This window comes from Cetorhinus maximus, chromosome 6 (assembly GCF_964194155.1).
Source record: "Cetorhinus maximus chromosome 6, sCetMax3.hap1.1, whole genome shotgun sequence".
NCBI lineage: Eukaryota > Metazoa > Chordata > Chondrichthyes > Lamniformes > Cetorhinidae > Cetorhinus > Cetorhinus maximus.
Window position 1 is genome coordinate 75,428,643 of NC_135884.1, and position 23,074 is coordinate 75,451,716.

The 23,074-nt window shown below is 43.1% G+C and overlaps 1 protein-coding gene across 3 annotated transcripts in view; it reads left to right on the forward strand.

Annotated features, from left to right (window-relative positions):
- cacna2d2a (calcium channel, voltage-dependent, alpha 2/delta subunit 2a) overlaps positions 1 to 23,074 on the forward strand; it is a 991,061-nt gene that overhangs the window by 632,928 nt on the left and 335,059 nt on the right. For all 3 annotated transcript variants that reach the window (XM_078543862.1, XM_078543864.1, XM_078543863.1), the window contains 2 exons: positions 16,300 to 16,350; positions 20,246 to 20,345. In XM_078543862.1, the coding sequence (XP_078399988.1) occupies positions 16,300 to 16,350; positions 20,246 to 20,345 (151 nt within the window). The remainder of the gene's footprint in view (positions 1 to 16,299; positions 16,351 to 20,245; positions 20,346 to 23,074) is intronic.

Consider the following 23,074-nt stretch of genomic DNA (forward strand, 5'->3'; position numbering starts at 1 on the left):
CAGTACAGTTTTTTCCTACTCTTCTGTTTATTTTACTCCCTTTCAAGAGTCATAAAAATCTATTAGAAATGCAGGCATCTTTTAAAGTGAAACTAAAACTCAACTTCTCCTTTTCTGAACAGACAAATACAGAAATACAAATCAAACTTAAACATTAAAGATATACCTTATTCTTAACACACCCAAATACACATATAACTTACTTAAAATATCTTTATTTCCTTACACAACATACCAATAATCTGTTTTTTCCTCAGCTTTACATTACAACCTTCTTTTAAAGATTTATTGAAATAACTTTTTACTCACTCAAATCTCCATTCATTACAGCAGAGGCAGTTACCAGTCATCAATTCAATCTCCATTCACTAGAGCAGCGCCAGTTAACAATAATCTGCCCAATTTCCAGTAATTTGATCATTAAAAGGAGGTGTGAATAAAGAAATGTGGGAACATGGGAGTGCTCCTCCTGTGATGGATAAACACCAACACGGACTGGTTGGGCCAAACAGCTTGGTTTCATACTAGAATTACATAGTAACTACATGGGACTGAGAGTGATCAGGAGAGTGATCAGTTGGTTTCTTGGTTAAAGCAGATAATTAATCATTGCCCATGCAGAACCAGTGGGCACCCTGAAGAACTTCCCAAGCTCTACACAAAAAAAACTCATGAATGAAGAAAGTCATTCAGCGCTTCCTAATTCATCAACCAGAGCCACTCCATATTCCCATTGCTTCATCAAGTTGTTTCTGAGATGATTCGAGGATTTCACTTCCATCACTCTATCAGAGTTCACTCTTGTTGTGTGAAGAAGGACCTCTTGATATCCTCTAGTTAAGCCACAGCTTAATTTAAAATACAACTTCAGATTTACCTTCTCCATTCTATTTTATTTCTTGTACACCTCTCAGATACATTACTATCAGGCCGGTAAGCCCAAGCCTTTCTGGTCTTTCCTCAGATCAGACCCCTGACACTTGGGATCACCTCAGGCTTCTTCTCTGCATTGCCTCCAGCACTTGACTCTCTTTTCCTCAGCGACCAGAACTGGACCCAGTACCCAAGGTACAGCCTGATCAGAGCAAAATGTAGTTTGATCATAATCTCCCCTAACTTGAATTATTCTTCTGTTCTGGTTATGTTGTTCAACATCCTGTTAGTTTTCTTGATTGTTACTCTGTCTTGGTTACATACGTTAGGCAGAATCTTTTGGTTACATACGTTAGGCAGAATCTTGTGGAAGCGATGGGGATCTCAGCCAACAGCTAGAGAGCTGATGGGAGCTCTGCGTTGCCTCTTTCGGGACGGCCCGCCACGTTAAGTGCCACTCAGGCATTTGACAGTCCAGTGGCGGGCCTTGCCTGGTATCAAGGGCCCGCTGAGCAGTGCCACTGGGGAGCCTGTGACTGCTGCCAGTATGACACACACCCAAAGCGTAGGATTGTCGTCGTATCCCAGGCCAGAGGTGAGTGATGTCGGGATGGGGGGGAGTCACAGACGAGGCGGTCAGCAGAAATCTTCCTGTCACAGACTTAATCGAAGAGCAGGCAGGAAACTGGTGGGGCCCAACCCACCACCCCCTTGCCTGATTAAGTGCCTCCCCACCACCAAACTCACTATGGGAAGGGCACAATATTCTGCCTGTTGACTCTACTCAGCCTCCCAGGTCTCTTTCAGCTTCCTCTAGCGATTTCAACATCATTCATTCAGAACTTGTGTTGCCTATTTTTCCTTCCTATGTGCAGTCCTTCACACTCATCTGAATTAAATTCCATCAACCATTATTCTGCTCACTCTGTAATTTTTGAGCTGGCCCCATCAATTCCACAGTCCCTCCCAAAGTCATCTACAAATTTAACCATTGAGTTTTTGAATCTAAGTCATAGATATAAACTGGAAACAGCAATGTTTCCAACACTGAGCCCTTGGACAGCCCAGTCAGCATTTGCGGCCCACCCTATCATAACCCTTTCCAACCAGAGCCCAATATTTTTCTTAACTGTCAGCCAACTTCTCAACAGTTTTACCCTTAATGCCCACACTTTGTGTTTATTTAGGAACCTTTAGTATGGAACTTCATTAAATGTCTTTGCAGCCTAAGTGCACAGAATTGTAACGCTTACCACAGCCTACTTGAGGTGTCACTGCCTCAGAAATCAAGGGGGATTGGTAAGGCAGGTTTTCCCTACCTAAAGCAGTGCACAGCTAATATATTTGTGCTTTTGATTAAATATTATTTATTTTCTATGTTGTACATCTGGTACTTGCTCTTTCTTTCAATTTACACATGGTTAGGAGTGAGTCCCTTATGGGTGATTGCTCACTTTTAGCCACCAATCTGTCTCCATTTATCAATGCTCTCAATCTGAATGATCCTCTCTTGCAGCGCTCATAAGCAAAATACACTGGTTTCTCCACACCTCCTTCTCCCTGTATCCTCATATGGTTGAATTTGACACTATTTTCAGCACCTCTTCCTGCAACTCCTTTTTTTCCTACAGCCTCCTTGTTGTTTCCATTGAAGCCTGGGAGAGGGAATGTAATCCCAGGGTGAGGGGACATCGATCACACCGGCAGCGGGCCAGAGGTTTTATTGGGCCATGAATGAGGACTTCGATTTCTCCAGGGGCCCACAGAAATGCAAACCAAATATTTTCAGGGTCTTTCTATAAGAGGTCTTCAGTGGCTCCTTTAAGAGTGGCCAGTACCTTTAAGAATGAAACAAAATAGAAAGTGCTGGAAAAGCTCAGTAGGTCTGGCAGCATCCTTGGAGAGAGAAACAGAGTTAATATTTCGAGTCCTCATGACTCTTCTTCAGAGTGTTTAAGTTAGGCCAAGTCAACACCTGATACAACAGTTGCATACCCAGTGCAAGATCCTCCCATTTGTACCTGAGCTTAGCAATTGGGATCCTACCAACAGCCTAGGACCTTGACTTACAAATTTAAGCAGCCTTGTGATTTTTTCAGATTCGCTTAACAGGCCTGACTGAACATTGTCTCAGCCGGCCAATCAGCACTGATGCTGTGACCAAGGTGTCCAACACCCAGTCCCCACCTTGCCAGTGATTTTTAACTGTTGGCTGCTCAGGTGCAAAATGGGCAGCATTGAATTTAATTTCTACCTCTAGATGAGTGAAGAACACTCCTGCCCCATCACGCTTTGATATCACATGTCCTTCAGTCGTTAGCTTTGGCTCACAGAACTCATCCCTAGGTCAGAAGGTTGTGGGTTCAAGTCCTACTCCAGAGACTTGAATATAGATTCCAAGCCGACACTTCAAGGTAGTACTGAAGGAGAGCTGCACTGTTGGAGGTGCTATCTTTTGGATGAGGTGTTAAACCGAGGTCCTGCCTGCCCTCTCAAGAGAACGTAAAGGATCCCATGGGTACTATTTGTAGAAGATCCAATATCTATCCCTCAACTAACATCAACAAAACAAATTGTCTTGTCATTGTCACATTGCTGTGTGTGGGAGTTTGCTGTGTGCAAATTGGCTCCTGTGTTTCTGACATTATAACAGTGACTCACTTAAAAAGTCATTGGCTGTAAAACCCTCTGGAATGTCTGAAGATTGTGCAAAAGATGCTATACAAACACAAGCCTTTCTTTTATTTTGAGTACAGACTGCCAGTTCTGAAAGTGTAGCTTTTTAGGACAGCCTAATGTTGTAAAATGCATTTAATAAATGCAAGTTTGTTCTCAGTGAGTGATAATAATCCTCTTCAGTTCTCTTTCAATTTAGATTTTGAACCCAAGATGGAAGTTCAAATGCTAGGTACCACTAAGGTTGAAACAAGTAGGAGAGGACATGAGGAAAGTGATTATGTGATACAAAGTTTGTGTTTTAAAAGCCTGTAAATTATGTGAATGAAAAGACTAAGGTGAGGAATCCCATACAAAAGCAAATTACTGTGATGCTGGAAATCGAAAAGCAAAGCAGGGAATGCTGGAAATACTCAGCAAGCCTGACAGCATCTGTGGAGGGAGAAAGGTTTCAGGTCGATGACTTCATCAGAACTGGGAAAAATTAGAAATGTAGTATGTTTGAATGAGTGACTACAAGCATAACCCCAAGCTTCCAGTCACCTGTCATTTTAATTCTCCATCTTGCTCCCACTCTGACCTCTCTGTCTTTGGTCTGCTGCAGTATTCCAATGAAGCTGAATGTAAACTCAAAGAACAGCACCTCATCTTTGACCGGGCACTTTACAGCTTAACATTGAGTTCAACAATTTTAGCATGTAACTTCCGTCCTATTTTGTTTTGTTAGTTGTTAGTTTCTATGTTAGTTGGTGTGTCTCTCTTATTTCCTTGAATTTGTTTTCAGACAGCAGCTGCTCAGGACCTCCCATTCACATTAACACAAAAGCAAAATAATGTGGATGCTGGAAATATGAACTAAAAACAGAAAATGCTGGAACAGTCAGCAGTTCAGGAAGCATCTGTTGAAAGAAAAACAAAGTTAACGTTTCAAATCTGTGACCTTTCATCAGAACTTTTATGAAAGCTTTTGGCATTTAATCTGTTCTGTCTTTCACCTTATCATTACATTTCTACCTTTTCCCAGTTTGGGTGAAAGATCACAGACCTGAAACTTTGGCCCAGATTTTCATTCCCAGGTCAGGTGCGCAGAGATGGGAGAATTCTCAGCTCTGCGAAACCAACCTTTAAAAATGGCAGTCTGCAGTTCCTATTTTCAATCGAGGGGGGGTGTGGGCTGCATTAGAAGTTCAGTTCGTCGACCCCGGAATGAGTGCGGAGGCTTCCGGGTGCGGAGGAGGGCGGGGCACAGGCACTTTGTTGAATTAAATTAAAAAATTAAAACAAAAAACAGCCCTCGCCCCTACACACTCCCCATGTCGCATCCAGGCCAAGCTATGCCAGCTCATACCCCCTATGCCAACCCATGTCCCTCGACCAACCCATATTGCTCCCATGTCAACCCATGCCCTTCTACCCACTCCCTACGGCCCTCATGCCCCCTATGCCCCACATCCCCATGGCCTTTTATAGCCTCTGTGCCAATTTAGTGCCAACTCATGCGAAACCTTGCCCCCCACCCACCACCCTTTACCCTTACCCCTTCATACCAGCTAGTATCTTTCCACAGTTTTTTGACAGCTTTGAAGTCTTTGACAGTTTTGAAAGTTCTTCGACAATCCCAATGAGTTTATGCACTTTTCACCCACAATCATGTTCACTTTTAACAATTCCAAATGGTCCCTCACCTCTCCAAAAGGGTGCCTTACTTCTCCCAAACGTTTCCCGAGGCCATATCCAAAGGGGTACCTTACCACTCTAAAGGGGCATCTTTGCTATCCAAACAAATCCACTAAGTTCAGATAAGTTTTACCTGGCCTAAACTGCACACTCTGGGTTTCACACTCCTGGCATACCAAAATCCCACTTCAGTGGAGGCAGCTGCCTCTGTAAACTGTGCATGCAAGAATCCCGGCTCGACATCAGTCCCGCCGCCGCGAAAATAGGAAATACCATGTTCGGGGGCAGTACTTAAGATTTTTGGGTTTGTCCACCATTTTCTTCATGACAGAGATGCTCTGAATTAAATTAGGAGATGGCGAGACCCTGGGTTCAGTGCCTGGGGAATGACTATTTTGTAGAAAGGTGAGGAAAAAGAGGATGGAAACTTGCGACCTGCCTCCTCATTGTCCTGGGATTTCTGAGGCTCCTCCAAGGAGTGGAGCAGATCATGTACCTGCTATAGGCGCAATCTAAATGCTCACTGTAAACAAATCAGAAGATGGCATTCTTGGCCCCTCCCACACCCATCATTGTCCTGGAGGAGTACGTAGGCACTGGACTTAGTAGTGAGCCTTGTACCTGGGTCTGAAGGAGGCCAGGCTGCCGGGCAAAGACAGCCCAGAAGGGGAATGGCCTATTCATTGTCGTAGGTTCTCTTCAAATCTTTGGACAATGAGGCCTTCTGGCTGCGGTTCTACAACCATTTGGTTGCAGGCCTGCAAGGCTTTGACTTGAGGTAGGCCTGAGACCCAGCCTGCCAAATTCAGGCTCCCAGGCATGGACAGGCAAAGTACACTTTGAATGTGCTCTGTGTACTCAGTAACCAAATAAGGCGGAGGTTGGAGTGCAGTGGGAGAGGAAGTTGGCGCTGGAGAGGTTTGGCTTGAAGGAAGAACAGTGTGTACAATAGCGTAATAAAAATAACTGGAAAAACTCAGCAGGTCTGACAGCATCTGCACAGAGGAATACAGTGAGGAAGAAGGATTCTAGGAATGGAATAAACCAACCATGGTTAGCCAAGTAAGTTAAGGATAGTATCAAATTGAAAGAAAGAAACATACAATGTGGCAAAGATTAGTGGTAAGCCAGAGTATTGAATGCACGTAGTATTCAGAACAAAATTAATTAATGGCACAAATAGAGGTTAATGGGTATGAACTTATAGCCATTATGGAGACATGGTTACAAGGAGATCAAAGCTGGGAACTCAATATTCAGGGGTATGTGATTTTTTGGAAAGACAGGCAGAAGGAAAGGGTGGTGAGGTAGCTTTGTCAGTACGAGATGAAATAAGTATTATCACAACAAATGATCTTGGATCGGAAGATGTAGAATCCATATGGGTGGAGGTAAGAAATAACAAGGGAAAGAAGACACTGGTGGGAGTAGTCTATAGGCCCCCTAACAGTAGCTATACTGTAAGACATGCAATAAATCAGGAGATAATGAGGGTATGTAAAAAAGGCAGTACATTAATCATGGGCGACTTTAGTCTTCATGTAAATTGGTAGAGGTAGCCACAAGCAAGAATTCATAGAGTGTATTCCGGACAGTTTCCTAGAACAATATGTTGTGGATCCAACCAGGGATCAGGCTATTTTGGATCTGGTAATGTGTAAGGAGGCAGGTTTAATAAATTATCTCAGACTAAAAGATCCTCTAGGAAACAGTGACCATAACATGTTAGAATTTAGCATTCAGTTTGAGAGTGAGAAACTTGGGTTGGAAACAACTGTGCTAAACTTAAATAAGGGTAATTACAAAGGAATGAGGGCAGAGTTGGCTGGAGTGGACTGGGAAAGGTGTTTAGCAGAAAAGACGGTTGATGAACAATGGCAGATGTTTAAGAAAATAGTTCATGACTCACAACAAAGATATATCCCAGTGAGGAAGAAGGATTTTAGGAAAGGAATAAACCAACCATGGCTAACCAAGTAAGTTAAGGATAGTATCAAATTGAAAGAAAAAAACATACAATGTGGCAAAGACTAGTGGTAAGCCAGAGCATTGGGAAAGTTTTAAAAAACAACAAAGGATGTCCAAAAAATAATAAAGAGGGAGAAAATAAACCTTGAGGGTAAACTAGCAAGTGCTATGAAAATGGACAGTAAGAGCTTCTTTAAATACATGAAAAGGAAGAGAGAGGCCAAAGTGAATATAGGCCCCTTAGAGAATGAGGCTGGGGAAATAATAATAGGGAACCAGGAAATGTCAGAGGAGTTGAATAAATACTTTGCATCAGTCTTCACAGTAGAAGACACATAGCATTCCAAAAATACTAAATAATCAAGGGACAAAAGTGGGGAAGGAAATAAATACAATACTATAACTAGAGAAAAAGTACTAGGGAAACTAATGGGACTAAAGGCCGATAAGTCCCCTGGACCTGATGGATTGCATCCTAGGATATTAAAGGAAGTAGCTACAGAGACAGTGGATGCACCCCTAGTAATCTTCTAAGAATCCTTAGATTCTGGAAAGGTGCTCGAGGATTGGAAAACTGCCAATGTAACACCCTTATTCAAAAAGGGAGGAGGGAGACAAAAAACAGATAACAGATAGGCCAGTTAGCTTAACATCTGTCATTGGGAAAATGTTAGAGTCTATTAAAGGATGTAATAGCAGAGCATTTAGAAATACATAATATAATCAAGCAGAGTCAGCATGGCTTCATGAAGGGGAAATCATGCCTGACAAATTTATTAGAATTCTTTGAGGAGATAACGAGCAGGATGGATAAAGGGCACCAGTAGATGTAATATATTTGGATTTGCAAAAGGTGTTCGATAAGGCACCACACATAAGGCTACTTAATAAGATAAGAGCATGGTATTGGGGGTGTATATTATTAGCATGCATAAAAAAATGGCTAACTAATAGAAGGCAGAGAGTTGGGATATGGGGGGCATTTTCAGGATGGAAACCTGTAACTAATAGAGTGCCAGAGGGATCAGTGCTGGAGCCACAACTATTTACAATATATATTAATGATTTGGATGAGGGAAATGAATGTACTATTGCCAAGTTTGTGAATGACACAAAAATAGGTTGGGAAGGCAAGTGGGGAGGATGACACAAGGAGTCTACAGAGGGATATAGACAGGTTACGTGAGTGGGCAAAAACTTGGCAGATGGAATATAATGTGGGAAAATGTGAGGTTATGCATTTTGGCAGGAAGAATAGAGAAGCTGAATATTATTTAAATAGAGAAAGACTGAAGAAAGCACAGGGGTTTGGGGATCCTCGTGCATGAAAGCTCATAAAAAGCTAGCATACAAGTTCAGCAGGTAATAGGGAAGGTAAATGGAATGTTGGCCTTTGTTTCAAAGGGAATGGAGTATAAAAATAGGGAAGTCTCACTAAAACTATGCAAGGCACTAGTTACACCACACTTAGAATACTGTGAACAGTTTTGGTCCCCTTATCTAAGGAAAGATATACTGGCATTGGAGGCAGTCCAGAGAAGGTTCACTAGGTTGATCCTGGATATGGAGGGATTTTCTTCTGAGGAGAGATTGAGTAGGTTGGGCCTGTGCTTATTGGAGTTTAGAAGAATGAGAGGTGACCTTTTTGAAACATATAAGATTCTTAGGGGGCTTGACAGGGTGGATGCTGAGAGGCTGTTTCCCCTTGTGAGAGTGCTTAGGACCAGAGGGCATAATCTCAGAGGAAGGGGTCACCTATTTAAGACCGAGATGAGGAGCAATTTCTTTTCTCAGAGGGTAGTGAATCTGTGGAATTCTTTACCACAGAGGGCTGTAAAGGCTGGGTCATTAAGTATATTCAAGGCTGAGATAGACAGATTTTAAATCAGTGAGGGAATCCAGGGTTATGCAGAAAAGGCAGGAAAGTGCGATTGTGGATTATCAGATCAGCCATGATCTCATTGAATGGCGAAGCAGATTTGATGGGTCGAATGGCCTACTTCTGCTCCAACGTCTTATGGCCTTAAAAGAGGATAGTTCAGAAAAGTAGGGGCCATCAAGATTAAACAGAGGGTGCCAGGAATGATGAATATTGTAGGGTGTTGGTTACAGTTTGGTAGGTCTGAAGAAGACTCCATGGTCATAAGTAGGTTAACTGTATGTCCTTATTGACTTTTAGAGCTATTAACAAATATACAGTAAAGAGTACAAGCTAGGAACTGTCTCCATGTCTGCTGGTACATATGGCTGGCTCTTTCCAACACTCAGCTGACCCTGGGTGCAGGTCATGTGCTGTCTTACATCATTGTGTGCGCAGTACTGTACTCAGTCCCACGTTAACCGTATATGCGTCAATCCCTTATATGCACCTCCCCTAGTCTTTATCTAATTGTTATTACTGCCCTACATTAACATTACTACATTATCACCACCCCATCTCACGCCTTTAAGCACTTGAATTCAAAGGTTCAGGAGGCCTTATAACCCTTCCATAACTCATTCACATTGCTGTCGGAGGAGTGGTTAACTCTGTCGATGCTGGTTCTTTCTGTAGGTTTGAAGGTTGTTCTAGCATTTGGGTATGTTTTCAACCTTTTCTTCCATTCCTTTGTGTTGAACCGCACTTGGTCGGTTTGCTGTTGCGCTGGTTGGTGGTTGCTACCCTGACTAATTTCTTTTGGGGTGGACGAATATTATGTTTATCTCCTTGTTTTTTCTTTTGCTTCTTCCATCATCGTGACATATGTGGATGTTTACGTTTCCAAAATAGAACCCTTTTTCCACTTGTTTCACAATTTTACCCAAGTTTTTGAGTACTTTCTTCTTTTCCAGTTATTTTTCAAGCTTATGAATCTTTTCATCCAGCTCAGCAACTACTCTGGTAAGCTGAGTTTTCTGTTTCAGAGTTACCTGCGGAACTCTTAAATAAACTTGACAATTTCACCTAGGCATTCAGTTCTGTTTGGAATCTTTCTCCATGGTCACTGTCTGCTCCTTGGACTCCTTCAATTCACTTGTTAGATTGTCGATCAGTTTCGTGGAATTTTTCTGATCTGCTTTCGAAGTCTGGATTTGCTCTTCCATATTGTATATCTCAATGTTCATGTTGTTCAGATTGGAACAAAGTTGAAGAAGCTCATCAGTTTTGGTTGTTAATTCTACTTTCAAGGAACTGTTCTGATGCATCAACAAATCTTTCTTCTGTTCCAGGCATTTTACACAATGCTCACTAGAGACTTCTGGTGCTTGAAGTTCATCAGGTTTTAATTGAAGATCTATCTTTGTTGAATTTGTATTTACAAGTTTGTCATTTAAGCATTTTAAGTCCTCTTTTGAGTGTTCTACTTCCTGTGTTCAACATTCTAGTGTTCTCAGCAATTCTCATTTTTCCTTTAGAAACTCATCTTTCGTAGGTGAAAGTTGGTTCTCTACGCCTATCAGTTTTTCTTTACCAGAGCATAATTCCTGTGCACTATCCTTCAAGCTCACATTCTGTAATTGCACTTCTGCCAATTGTTTCTGAGACTCTTCATGCTCTTTTGTGAGACTTTCTACTTGCCCTTGCCATCCTAGGTCCTTAATTTTCATCTCTTCATATATATCTTTGGAAATATAGGCCAGGATTTTCCCCTCAGCGATTTGGGGGCGGGACCCGGTCGCCGAGGGGAAAATTATCATTTGAATGTCCATTTAAATTTTTAGGAAGGCGGGCGGACAGCAAAATCAGCTGTCCGCCCACCGACCTGTCAATGGCCAATTGAGGCCATTGACAGGCTAGTTAAAGTACTTAAAGACCTGCCCGGCCAACCTTAAGGCTGGCGGGCAGGCCAGGAGCCCCAGCGGGCTTCTGATTATTGATGAAACTTCATCCACTGGCGGGATGAAGTTTCATGTCCGTTTTGTACAAAATTAATAAAGTTTATGTGTTCTTTATTAACATGTCCCATCTCGTGTGACATTGTCACAAGAGGGGGACATGTTAATAATTTTTTAATGTTTGTATTTTTAAAGTTTTTTTCAACTGTCACTATTCTCCATGAGACAGGACTTTGCCTCAGGGAGAAGTGTACTCCTTCGCATGCATGTGCGAAAGAGCACACTTTGACAGCTGGGGAATTCCTGCCCCCGCCCCACCCCCACACAGGAAGCACATAGCGCTTCCTGTCAGGGATGCCGCTGGGCGGCCCTTAATTTTCCCGCCCACTTAAAATGGTGGTGGGCCCCGTTTCGGTGGCGGGGGTCGGCTGCCCACTCACCGCCAAGCCGGTGGGGCCCGCACGCCATCCGAGGGCAAAATTCTGCCCATAATGTTTTCCCAAGTTTTCTTCCAAAAGTCCAACCATTTTCTTCAGCTCTGTAGTCCCTTTCTTGTACCTCTTGGCTTCCTTTTGGAATGCAGAACATTCCTGACTCTTCTCTGCCAACTGGTTCTTCAATTCTTTCCAGGCTGCAACTTCATTGAGTGCCTTTTCTGCCTGCTGTTGTGCCTGGCTGTATTTCTGGTTGAGTTTTCCCAATTCCCGCTTTGATTTGTGATTCTGGGATGTTATTTCCTCCTGGTACCTTTGTGGCACCTCAGAAATTTGTTTGTTCAGATCTCAAACAATTTGGTTCATGGAAGACTTTAGTTTATCATTTTCAAAGGTGTATATACACAGCTTGAATTTTGTGTTTCAAATCTTCTAATTCAGCTTTGATGCCAACATTTTCCAACCTTATTTAATTTCCCTTTTGCAGCGTTTGTGTATTTTGGACTTCATCAGATAGCTTCCATTATTCACAGCCATCTGCTCGCTTCGCACTGCCACCTGCTGTTGCAGTTTGGGTAATGTGTGGGGGTTTTCAAAAACATATTCCTGGGATTCCTAGAAAGTTCTTAGTCTCTCTGCTGCCCTCATGTGGTTTGGTTAAGTAATGTTTTTACCCCTTTCATAGCTTTACTGGGGGCTTTTAATCCCTCTTTTTAAACCCTGTGCGCTCCACAATTTGGATTAAAATTAATCGTCTAAGGCTTTTAATATTTCATCAAAGGTGCTGAGGATTCATCAATGCCTTGCATGAGGATTACTTCTTCCACAAGTTTATCAAACGAGTATAAAAACGTATTAACCTGTTCTACTTCTGATTTCTGACTTAATCCTGAGGTACTCCTGTAATCGAAAAATTCTCTTCTCTAAGATGCCCAATTTTGGGTCTGGGTTGGGCCTTGCCTCAGCCTAAATTGTTCTGCTAGTTTTAATATCCTATCTATGGCTATTTTTCATTACAGGTGAGTACCTCTTTAGTTTTTCTTTCATCCAAGATGGCTCCGCAGTAACCATTTTATTTTTCTTCACTTTGTCCTTCCCGTGCTGGTCAGGCTTTGGCAGGCACCTGTTACACTGACAGGGCCACTTTTAAAACTTATTCTCTCTGCTGGAAATGCTTATAACATCTAGTGGATTTTTAAATCAGGGAAAATATACTGGAGGGTGATTTTAAGCTCTCCCTTCAGTTGTAAAACTTTTTTTTCTCATTCATTCAAGCCCATAACCTGAATTATGGTGCCAGCTGTGGACCCCTTGCTGCAGCTTTCTGAATTTCAAGATGGTGTCACAGTTCACTTGTAAACAAAGGGATTTCCAGCTCTTGCTAGATTTGGGGCCTCCTCTACAATGCCGATCGCATCCAGCTTGAAAAGAAATCTTGGACAACGGCTGGCTGCAGAGTTCTCTTGCCATGCATTTATGTTTAAAGTCGCAAATTCGTTGAATCCTGACTTTTGCTTGCCTTTAGCTAGGTTTAAAGAGTCGTGATTCTCCCGGAGTATTCAATTAACTATTTATACATTTTTTGGGACCGAGTGTTAAGGCGCTGACTCGGGGATTGAGTTTTTAGCGACAGCTTTTTTAAACTGCACTTCTGACTCTGAAATTTTTTAAGATTCCTCAGGACTTGCTGTGGCCTGGAATTTTAAAATATTTAGCTTACTCTTGCTAGGTCTGCTGACTCTATGCTCTGGGATTTGAAGCTAGATTTCCAAAGGACATTCAATGGAGTCATCTGCTACAGTAAGGAATTTTGAATTTCTGCCTTCAGCTTCCAAGCCTTTCTTTGGAGCCTTTTCTTGGCGACTCTTCCTGTGCTTCTGGAGCTTCATTTCAGGTCAGATTGCTTTGTTAAATTTTATTTAGTCTTTCTGCTTTTTCAGTCTTTCAGTTTTTCTCTGCATTTTCTGCAAGGTTTAGGGTTTTTCCACAAGCTGTTACCATGTTGTCGGGTTTTGGTTACAGTTCATAGGTCTGAAGAAGCATTTGCAGTCATTTGTAAGTCTTTATTGACTCTTCAAACTACTTATAAATATAAAATAAAGAGTACAAGCTAGGAGCTGTCTCCATGCTTGCTGGGACATACCAACTCTGTCCAACACTCAACAGACCCTGGGTATGGATCATGTGCTCTTTTACATCAATGTGTGGGCAGTACTGTACTCAGTCCCACATTAACCGTATATGTGCCAGACCCTTATACTACAAAGACCATTAATGTGAGGGGTCACACTTTCTCTTGCATCCTATACAGGAGTCTGAGAGAGGTGCTAGGGGGACCTTGTCACATATTGGAATAGTGTAGCCTCACATAGATTCTGTCTTTTTGCTGCCCAGTGGAGTAGTAGTCAAACCCACATGACAATACACTGCACCCAGTCAGTAACTGAAAGCTTTGTTTTCCTAAATTGTAAAAAAAAAAGGTCTGGTTGCAAAAATGAAAAAGGGTCCATCCTTTGTTGGAAAGCTTTATTTTCCTGTGGCTCAGGTTTATCCAAAGCCATTAAAACTTCAGAAAGCAATGAATAATATTACTAGTTTTTGGTAACATGTCATTCTGCGCCCAGCAAGCTGATATCTGCAGCCGAACGCTTTCTGTGCTGTTGGAAATGCTGACAATGCCCTGGGGAAAAGTCAGGATTATATTTTCTTGAGATCTCATCACACACACTCCAAAAGGTCAGAGTCATGGTGAAAGTGCAGCGTCAGTGCACTTGGGCCTCACATTACCAGAGACAAATGAGTCAACTAAGTTAACAGTGGAGGTAAAGCTTGAGGTTAATGTGGGGTCATGCAGCATTATCACAGGCCCGGCGGTATCCTGTGTTCATTGTGTTAAAGATTGATTTCTTCTCCCAGACTTTCTAAAACTTATTCTTTCCAAAGCTTTATGGTCTTCATTTCTGCTGCAATATATGAGAGATGATTTTACAAGGCTTTGCTCTCAGAGCAGAGTGGGGCAAACAGGCATGTGTATGGAGAGTAGGGTTACAGCACCACAAGGGTGATTCGATGACCCACACTACAGATGTTCTGCACCAGAAATGCAGCCTCATAAAATTACTCCCATTAAGTGTATAGGACATACTCGCCACCTCCCAACTTCCCCTTCCCCCTACAATCTCCCCTCAATAAGGATGGTCAGGAATATGATCATGCCTGCTCAAGAACATGGTCAAGGGATAAGAAATTGTTTGCAAGCAAACTTGAGAAAGCCCATATCAACTTCAAACAGAATCAAACATTGTGGCAGTGATCAGCATGCCCTCAACAACAACAATTTGCATTTACGTGGTGTCATTAAGACATCCCAAAATTCACAGGGGTGTCATTGAACAAAGTTTAGCACCAAGCTACATGAAGAGATATTAGACCAGATGACCAAAAGCTTGGTCAAAGAGGTAGGTTGTAAGAAGAGTTTTAAAGAAGAAGAGAGTGGTGGCAAGGTTCAGGGAGAGAATTCCAGAGTTTAGAGCTTGGACAGCTGAGGGCATCACCACTGATCAAGGAACGATTAAAATCGGGAATGCTCGAGGTCAGCATTGGAGGAGTGCAGAGGTCTCGGAGTAGTAGGGGTGGATGAGGCTGCAGACTTAGGGAGAGGGTGAGGCCATGTGCAGAGGACCAACTGGACAGAGGAGTTCCATTTCTGAAGTACATGGAGAAAAGGGGCATGTCAAAGGGTCACAGGTATGTGGATCGTAGTGAGATCTGTGAGACTGTGGCACAGCTGCAGTCATGTTATACATCAGTGCCATTATTTCCACAGTAGTTTCATTACTTAAATTCACATTCTTCTTCAAACCTTTTCAGCTCCCTTTAGTGACATTTTGGGATTTTCTCTGCCTCTCTTGCTCTGGATACTTCAGTTTCTTTAGTTAAAAGACTTATTTTTTACCTTCACTGCCCTGGAAACCTGGATAAGTTTCTCATAGTGAGACCATGATAACGAACAAAAAATCTTTCTGTAATTTTCTTTAGCTACTCATTCATCATGTACATTTATAGGACCAACCTTCCATCTTGGAAAAACAGTGGAACATCACATCATCAGATTTTGTTTAGGATTTTAACTATTGAAATTACTTAGTTGCAGGAATTTTAATCAACCATCTACTTGTAGCCACACATATATCAAAAAACACATGCACACACATACATACCTACATACACACATACATATATAAATATAAATACACATATACACTATATATATACAGTGAATGTTATAGTGATCAACCTCTCTAAAAATGGAAAAAGTTTGCAATCGATGTGCTGTATATATTTTTTATTGACAGAATGTTTCTTCTAGTAATCTATTCCATCTGCAGGAACTTGTCTATTTTTCTCAATATCTTTCCACAGACCCCTGGGTCTAAGCACAATGTCTGTCCCATAGTCCCAGGGATCTGAGCACAGTGCCTATTCCATAGAGCCAGGGGTGTGAGCCAGTGTCCGTCAATATTAGTGATCAGGACATGCATGCAACAGGTTGTGTAGTTTGCTGCGACATGATCCTGATGGTCTGTATATTTAATTGATCTTGGTGCTTCATTTGCAGTACCAAAGCAGATTCTGTAACATATTCCTAATAATGATGCAGCATTCACAGACTCAGTTTCTGAAAGAGAAATTATTATTCAACCCCTCAGTGCAGCAGCTAAATCTATTTTTTAAAGTAATTGGTTTCCCTAACAGAACCATTCACTGCGAGGTGCCGCACATGATTTGCTCTGACCTTGTCGAACTGAAGCTTTTGGGGACTAACCAGCCTTTTTCTGGCTTTATTTCATTGCAGGTATATCCAAGGTGCCTCATCCCCCAAGGACATGATGATTATAGTTGATGTGTAAGTACTCATTGACTCAACCCTCACCAACAGTTCTGAAGAAGTCATATTCAACTCGAAACATTAACTCTGTTTCTCCCTCCACAGATGCTGCCAAACTTGCTGAGTATTTCCAGCAATTTCTGATTTTAGTTCAGATTTCCAGCATCTGCAGTATTTTGCTTTTATTACATATCTAGGCGCATTGTGTTTCCCTGACAGGAAACTAGCATCCAACATGTCTTGTACACACCATTCTGTTGGCATTCATTTCACATTGGATCATAACTTCTGACACACTAATTCACACAAAAGTTAGCTGTTTTACCCAGAAGGGTGTGAGAAATGGAAATGTGAGACAGGGACCTGGAAATTCGATGGCCTGATTTCTGGCTGCAAAATGGGCACCTACGTATTGTGATGGGGCACGTGTGCTTGTTATACACACCATATGTGCGCTAACTGTTTTAGTGGTAAAGGCAGAAACTTTTTGCACTGATTTTTATATTTCTTGCCAGTTTATTTTCATACTGCCTTTTTGTAGCTCTTAGTATCTGCTTTGTCATCCTTTGCTATTCTTTGTATCTCATATTTACAAGGATCTGTGCTATAATTTGCATTTTTGAATGCCTTTTCTTTTAATTTTATGTTGTCTCTTACCTCTTCAGTTGTCCATGGCTGTCTTTTTTGGCAAGTTTGCCCTTTAGAGGTGTAATCTGGTTCTGTATCACGCTAATTTTTTTTGAACACTTTCCACTGATCCTCCGTTGTTCTACAATTAACAGATTTGTTCAGTTTACTGTGGATGGCCTCTATCTCTTCCCATTGAAGTCAGCCTTATCTAAATCTAGTATCTTCATAGCTGTTCCACATTTCTCCCTTTCAAACACAATGTTGAACTTAATTTTATTATGATCACTATTAAATAAATATTCATGCACCATTAGGCTGGTTCATTACTCAGCACTAAATCTAATATGGCATGTCACTTTGTTGGTTCTAGGACATGTTGTTTCAGATATACTGTCTAGAATTTCATTACCCTTTCGGCATGTGATAATCTGCTTAGCCTAAACCACTCTACCTTTACTACATGCTTGTCTAATCTCAGCATTTATACAAGCTACCACTTTACAGCCACTACTAGAGGGTCGAGACACAACTCCCACTGCAGTCCTAAATCCTTTTCTATTTCCTAATTCTACCCATAAATTCTTCTGCTTACCTCTCATTATATCCTCTCTTAACATTGAAGTGATTTCATCCTTGATCATCAAGGCTACTTCTCCCCTCTACCATTTCCCCATAACTATTATAATGAGGCTGTGTCTCATATTTGACCACTATTTTAAATTTAAAACCTCTCTAACCAAGTATTCCTTGGGAAACCCAGAGATAAAAGAGACCTGAGGACTGCTGGATCTGGTAGGTAAGTGCCCTTCGACTTACCTTCTGGATCCACTTTACCTGCTTCACCAACCTGCCATGATTCAAAACACTCGACCCTTCTGGTCTCCTGTAAACCTGCCATGTTCTCTGTAGTAGAAGGATCTGGTACATTAAGAGTCAACCTGGGGCTGAGCACAGTATTGCCCACCAGTGATGTAGAAAGGCACCTGACTAGAGTTTAGGTCAACAGTGTAGAGCTAGGTAGCAACATGTAAGGATATGCCATGGAGTCCCCTCCATATCTGTACCCTCTACTGTAAATATGTACATGTTCAGTAATGTAAGTAAAGTCTTCTTGGTAACTTCTACAAGACTGCTTAATGGTGTCTAAGCAGTAAACATGTCTGTGTGTGCGTGCATGTGTGTGCGCACGAGAGAGAACATGTGAGACCCCCCCCCCCCCCGTAAAAGTAAGTCTGACGCTGATGACCGTGAGTGCTGCCTGAAGCAAGGTAGGCAAACAAACCTTGGGACAAAATCTTCCAGTCGGCGTGCAGGGGCAGGCCCGACACGCCAACGCGTAAAATGACACACAATGATGTTGAGTGTGCGTCCCGAGATCATCGTGCGCCATCGCGATATTTCATTTGGCGGCCGCGTAGAAATGTCAACGGCCTATTAAGGCCATTAAGAAATTAATTAAAGTAGTTAAGAACGCTGCCCGTCCAACCTTAAGGTTGGTGGGCAGGCGAAAAGCCCAAACGGCTTTCGTGTTTTTCAGGGAACCTCATCCACGGGCAGGTTGAGGTTTCCTGAAGCTTTTAATAAATTAATAAATAAATTGTCATAAATTTACAAACATGTCCCCACTCATGTGATAGTCAAATGAGGAGACATGTTTAAATAAATTTTTAAATCATTTCTGTCATGATTTCATTATGCATTCAATTCCCCTGAGGCAGCTCCACGCCTCAGAGAGATTGCTGCAGCGCAGGCAATGCTCTCCCTGCTCCACCCACCTGCACAGGTAGCACTTATCGGCCACACGTTACACTGGGCGGGCCTTAATTGGCCCACCTGTGTAAAATGGCGGCACGGAGTCGATTGCGGATAGCGATCGGCTCTGCGCCTGCTCCCACCCAGCCCGCCCACCATAGGAAAAATCCTGGCTTTGAAGTCCCATGCAAAGTGCAGCTCACCAGGTGCACGTTGTTTATGTACACTTGTGAAACATGTTGGCGTGCAATCATGCCGATGTGCCTGGATAATCTAGTGTGGGGATGTGATTCCAGCGGGCAGAAATTATAATTATATGCAGATATAATAGAATGACATTCGGCATGTCCGGTGGCGGGTGACAGGCGGAGCGGACGATTGCAAACTGGTTTCACGACGTTGTGAAATCGATTTTTGGCCTTCTCGCCATATTGTCCTCCCACACCTGCCATGACGCCTGACGCCAACAGAGATGGAAAATTTTGGCCTATGTGTGTGTGAACATGTCTGTGCCTATGGGCAGAACCTTCGGCTCGGCGAGTGGGGACGGGGCCCGCTCGCCGAGGCGTGAAATGACACGTGGTGATGTCGGGCGTGTGTCCCGATGTTACTGTGCATCATTCAGATTTTCAGTTCAGCGGGCACGCATCCGAGTTGGCTGCGCACCCACCAAACTGTCAAAGGCCTATTAAGGCCAGTTAACTGTCAATTGAAACAATTAACTGAGCTGCCCGTCCAACCTTAAGGTTGGTGGGCAGGCGAAGAGCCCAGGTGGCCTTCACATTTATCATGAAACCTCATCCTGCCCGTGGAGGTTTTTAAAGTCTTGTAAAAAATTTTTAAAAAATGAATAGACATGTCCCAGCTCATGTGACAGTTTCACATGAGGGGACATGTCTTAAAAATTTTTTTTTCCTTTATTAAATATTTTTGAACTTAAACTAATCTCCCTGAGGCAGCTCTGTGCCTCAGGGAGATTTCCGCATGCATGCCCCGACTCAGGCAGCCCTCGCTCGCACGGGGAGCGCACGTCACACTGGGCGGGCCTTAATAGGCCAGCCCACGTAAAATGGCGGCGCCCAGTCGATCGCAGGCGGCGATCGGCTGCGCCCGCTCCCACACAACCCCCCCGACGGGGAGTGTGTGTATGTGTGTGTGCGTGTGTGTGTCTTTTCGACACCTGCCACTGAACTTATATTCCAAAATGGAAGATTCCAGCCTATGTGTGGCTGTGTTCATGTGTCTGTTTTTGTGTGCGTATCTGTGTGTGTGTGTGTCTGTCTGTCTGACTGTGTGTGTGTGCACATATCTATGTGCGTGCGTGTCTAACTGTATATTTGTACATGTATGTGTGTGTGTGCCTCATTGTGCATGTCAGTGTCTGTGTGTGCATGCCTGTCTGTTTGTATGTATGCCTGTATATGCAAGTTTGTCTGCGTGCCTGTCTGTATCTGTGTGTGTGCGAATCTGTGCATATTCATGTCTGTGTCAGACTCGAGAGGTCACTGCCGTGTATTTTCTCTACTTTCAGAAGCGGCAGTGTAAGTGGCCTTACCTTGAAGCTGATGAAGACATCTGTCATTGAGATGCTGGACACACTGTCTGATGATGACTACGTTAATGTTGCTTCGGTAAGTACTGGATCTATTACTGCAAAACACATACCCTATTAAATTTGAGTATATTTACAGTAATTTTATTCTGTACAGAGATGTCCTGGCTATGGTTTGCAGCTGGTGGGTGATAGAGTGATTGGAATTTCCTGTCATTTCATAAATAACCCTATCAATTTTTCCAGCTTGTGTTTCATTTTTAAGCTTTCCCAAAATCAGATATGAGACAATTATAAACCATGTAATATTTTTGGAAAAGTCTCCAGGACCTCAGATTGATGGAAGTTGTAATTTCAATAATTTCTAGAAGGGTTCAGACGACCCGTTCTTTAAATGTACCTTGATATTATGTATACAAAGTATTGCATCGAGCACCTGTAGGATTCCCAACCCTGCAGGTTTGACTGGGAGTTTCCCGCAATCAGGGGTTTCTCCCCCAAGCCTGTTTCCAACAGCCCAGGAAATCACCAGTCCCCCACCACCCAATGCCCCCCCCCCGCGACCCGTTTTCCAGTGCTCAGCTACATTTAACTGACCAACTCCACAAAGAGCCAAGACTAAGTTGGAGTCCAGTGGAGAGGGAATAGGGGATTCGGGAATCAGCGGTATCAGGACTTCAGGAGTCTCAGCAATTGGAGGCATCACTGTATGTTTCTTGGTTTCCCCTCTTCCCCACCCTTGGTTTCCCCCCACCCCTCTCTCAACTTGCCCGCTTTCCCTTCCACAGTTTCCCCTCTTCCCCTCTCTCAGCTTTCTCTTCTACACCTCCATCATTTGCCCCTCTCCCTGACCCTCAGTTTTGCCTTTCCCTTTCCCTCAGTTTCCCCTCTTCCCCCCACCCTACTGCTCCTCTCACCCCCTCCATTTCTCCTTTCCCTTCGTTTCCCCTCTCCCTTGGTCTCCCCTCTTTCCCTCTCTCAGTTTCTCCCGTTCCTCAGTTTCCTCTCTCCCTCTCCCTTGTTTTCTCATCTCTGCCCTCCCTCAGTTTCCCCTCACCCTTGTTTTCCCCTTTCTGCCTCCCTCAGTTTCCCCTCTCCCTCTTGCTTGGTATCCCCCCTCCTCCTGCTTATTAATGCCCTCCGGTAGGTTTAAACCTTTTTCTCAAATGTGTAAAGCCCACAAGTCGTGTTTCAGAAACCTGGGTGACGAAATCACTTCTAACTGAAGGCAGCTTCACTTTTTAATGCCGTGGTAGATGCAGGAAGGATGTTCCCGATGGTGGGGGAGTCCAGAACCAGGGGTCACAGTCTGAGGATATGGGGTAGACCATTTAGGACTGAGATGAGGAGAAATTTCTTCACCCAGAGAGCGGTGAGCCTGTGGAATTCGTTACCACAGAAAGCAGTTGAGACCAAAACATTGTATGTTTTCAAGAAGGAGTTAGATATAGCTCATGGGGCGAAAGGGATCAAAGGGTATGGGGGAAAAGCGGGAGCAGGTTATTCAATTGGATGATCAGCCATGATCATAATGAATGGCGGAGCAGGCTCGAAGGGCCGAATGGCCTACTCCTGCTCCTGGTTTCTATGTTTCTGTGAAACTGTGAACTGTAAGATTTATGAGGGTCATATGCCATGTGATCCAGTATCACATAGTCAGGCATCACATGGTTACATTTCATGTGGTCAGAATGTTACATGGTCAAGCCTCCCAGATTGCCTACAACCAGGGTTGGCAACCCTAAGTGCACATCTATCACATAGAAGAGGTCACTTCACACTTCATCACAAATGCAGAAACAGAGAGAAAGCCAGTTACTTACTGGAGCCTGAAACTCACCAGTAGTTTCCAAGCTGCAAAGTTTCCTGACCAAAGTATGATTAAATTCTCCCACGGCACCTTCCCATGTAACCGTAGAAGGTGCAACACCTGCCCCTTTACTTCCCTTCTCCTCACTGTCCAAGGGCCCAAACACTCCTTTCAAGTGAAGCAGCATTTCACTTGTACTTCCCTCAACTTAGTCTACTGCATTCGTTGCTCCCAATGCGATTTCCTCTACATTGGAGAGACCAAATGCAGACTGGGTGACCGCTTTGCAGAACACCTTCGGTCTGTCCGCAAGTATTACCCAGACCTCCCTGTCGCTTGCCATTTCAATACTCCACCCTGCTCTCATGCCCACATGTCCGTCCTTGGCTTGCTGCATTGTTCCAGTGAAGCTCAACGCAAACTGGAGGAACAGCACCTCATCTTCCGACTAGGCACTTTACAGCCTTCTGGACTGAATATTGAGTGCAACAATTTTAGATCATGAACTCTCTCCTCCATCCCCACCCCCTTTCCGATTTTCCCCCTCCTCTTTGTTTTTTTCCAATAATTTATATAGATTTTTCTTTTCCCACCTATTTCCATTATTTTTAAGTGTATTTCCAGCCATTGTTTTATCTCTACCTTTTAGCCTATTTCGATCCCTTCCCCCCGCCCCACCCCCACTAGGACTATCTGTACCTTGCTCGTCCTGCTTTCTACCCTTAATTAGTACATTCCTTTAGGTAATATCACCACCTTCAACACCTCTTTGTCCTTTTGTCTGTGACATCTTTTGGTTATCTCCACCTATCACTGGCCCTTTATCCAGCTCTTCTTGTCCCACCCCCCTTAAACCAGCTTATATTTCATCTCTCTTCTATTTTTACTTAGTTCTGTTGAAGGGTCATTTGGACTCGAAACGTTAACTGTGTTCCTATCCGCAGATGCTGCCAGACCCGCTGAGTTTTTCCAGGTATTTTTGTTTTTGTTTTGGATTT